The sequence below is a fragment of the Myotis brandtii genome, unplaced genomic scaffold (assembly GCF_000412655.1).
Source record: "Myotis brandtii unplaced genomic scaffold, ASM41265v1 scaffold604, whole genome shotgun sequence".
NCBI classification, from domain to species: Eukaryota; Metazoa; Chordata; class Mammalia; order Chiroptera; family Vespertilionidae; genus Myotis; species Myotis brandtii.
The window spans coordinates 975726-977966 of record NW_005370286.1 but is presented as its reverse complement, the minus strand read 5'-3'; the positions used below and the strand labels follow the sequence as shown (position 1 = coordinate 977966).

At 43.8% G+C, this 2241-nt stretch overlaps 1 protein-coding gene across 1 annotated transcript in view; it reads left to right on the top strand.

Moving 5' to 3' along the window:
* TCERG1L (transcription elongation regulator 1-like) overlaps positions 1-2241 on the top strand; it is a 134144-nt gene that overhangs the window by 34944 nt on the left and 96959 nt on the right. The window contains exon 2 of the mRNA XM_014550552.1: positions 1932-2078. Coding sequence (XP_014406038.1) covers positions 1932-2078 — 147 coding nt within the window. The remainder of the gene's footprint in view (positions 1-1931; positions 2079-2241) is intronic.

The window sequence follows — 2241 nt, the reverse complement described above, 5'->3', positions numbered from 1 at the left end:
CGCCCCTGGTGGCCCAGGCTCCCCAACCAACAGCACCAGCCCGGCAGCCGTGCATCGGCCACAAAGTTCATGCCTTGCCGCCCCGCTCTGCCCCCCGGCAGTCTTTCAGTCTTTCCCGCGGTCTCCCAGCCAAGCATTTTAGGGACCAGCACCCCAAGGCCCGAGCTGGGACCGAGGTGGCCACAACTTTCGCGGGGCCGGGGTCGCTGTCCAGAGAGCGGTGCTGAAGTCGCCGCCTCGGGAGCCGGCGTGGCAGCTGCGCAGCGTGGCCGGCTTATCGCAGAGAAGTTAATACTTTTACAGTCTCTGCCAGACTTGAAAAGCAGGCTGGGAATCAATAGCTATTTCTGATGCTGATCTGGTTGGGTTTGTTTTTTTTTCTATGTGAAAATAGACTCAGGACAATGCTTAAGAGAATTCAAACCAATGGAAGCTGCAGGGAAACCCTGCCTTTAATACCGAGAAATGTTACCAGTGATAAACCGCCGCCCCCAGCCCCAAACTAGGTCCACCCGAGCCCGCCTCATTAGCTAGCTAGTGCCATACTGCACTTTGGAATACTTTGGCATTTAAAGCCTGGAATCAAAAAGGAAAAGTGACTCTACCTTTGATTAATGGTGCAACCGAGCAAGGCAGGCTGGTTTTGGCAAGATCCATTGTTTGCTATCTAACTATGCAGATGCATTTAAATCAGGGGAAAACGCATTTCATTCCAAGGATAGTCTTCCTTAGCATATCCAAATAAGCGGTATGTTAGAATCCACCATTTAATTAATTTTATTCCTGTATTATCTTGTGAGCTTTCCTTAAAGATGTTGTTAAACTCCGCCCACACTGATCTTTAGACCTAATGATACATCACATATGCAGTCCTAGATATCTATTTTGATGTGCGATGCAGTTCATATTGGGTTTTATTGAATAAGCGTTGGTAGCTTTTTGGGCATTTTCAGGGGGTTGCTATATCAGAGTGCTACCACTAGAGGTATATAATGCCCAGGAACTACATTTTTTCTCCCCCCTATATAGAACACTGCATTTTTGGGGGGTGTAAATTTAAAAATATATTTTAAAAAATCATATTTTTCTTATTTTAAATATTTTTGTGCTCCATGTTTTCTGTTCAGTGACAATATTTAGAACCAGAAGGACATTTTCACATAACAGGAAAATTAAAAAATGCTTCTCTGATCTTAAAAGAAGTCGATGTGGAAGCATTCCATATCACTGAGCCACGATTCTATCAGTTCTCTGCCCATGGAGATTCAGTTATTTTAACGAGGGAGACTGTCTCCCAGACGGCCTGCCCCTTTCGGTGTTCGCTCGTTGACTCTGTGCTTTGGGATCTTCGGTTATTGATGAGCTACCCTTACATCTCCTTTGCCTTGGAATCTGTGTGCACTTGTGAGCCATGGGCAACTTTCAATCTTAACCCCCAAATGAGTTTTATTTTGAAAGTATTATTTGTGTTTGTCTTTTAAAAAGGTAAGTATAATTCATACAAAATGCTATACTGAAAGGACTCTCCTGACATACAGCTCTCTGCTTGCTTATGAACAGAATTCACGAGTCATACAGGGAATACCCAGCATCTCCCCTTTCTATTGTGGTTCCTTCTATCTCAGGCAGAAACCCACTTCTTACCGGGTTCTCGTGGTTTTGTGCTTAAAGTTCTTTCTCAGTATTGAAGAGTGCAGTGTGGGTAATGCTTTGTGATGCTTCTGATGGGAAACCTTGTACATTTTAAAAATGTGTGGGTGTTATTTTTTTTTAAACTGGGGAAAGAGGAGGTTTTTCTCCTAATTAAATACATATATTTTAAAATTCCCTTTAAAAAAATTAAAAAGCAGCTGCCCCAGTAGCTTATGGGACAAACTAGAGTTGATTGCTACGGGCTAACAAGCATTCCCTTCTCTCTTCTTGGGTTTCAGTGGCTATTCGGTGGCCCTTCTCCGTCAATAGGGCTGTCCCCCTCTTCCACTGTGGAGCTGGTGCCCATCTTCCCACATGTCTGCCCATCTGCTCTCCCCCCTCCTGTTGGGAAAGGTTGGATAGACAAACGGATACCCAATTGTAAGGTAAAAATGCAAATAGTTTCATTGGATAAGTGGGAGTCAGCTATGAAGTCGTTGGGTATTTCCATAACAACAGAAAACAGTGTGTTTTCTCTTTGCTAATTGCACTAGACTGACCTTCTAGGTCTAAAGAGGAATCTTTTCAGAATAAGATCAGTCTGTTAAA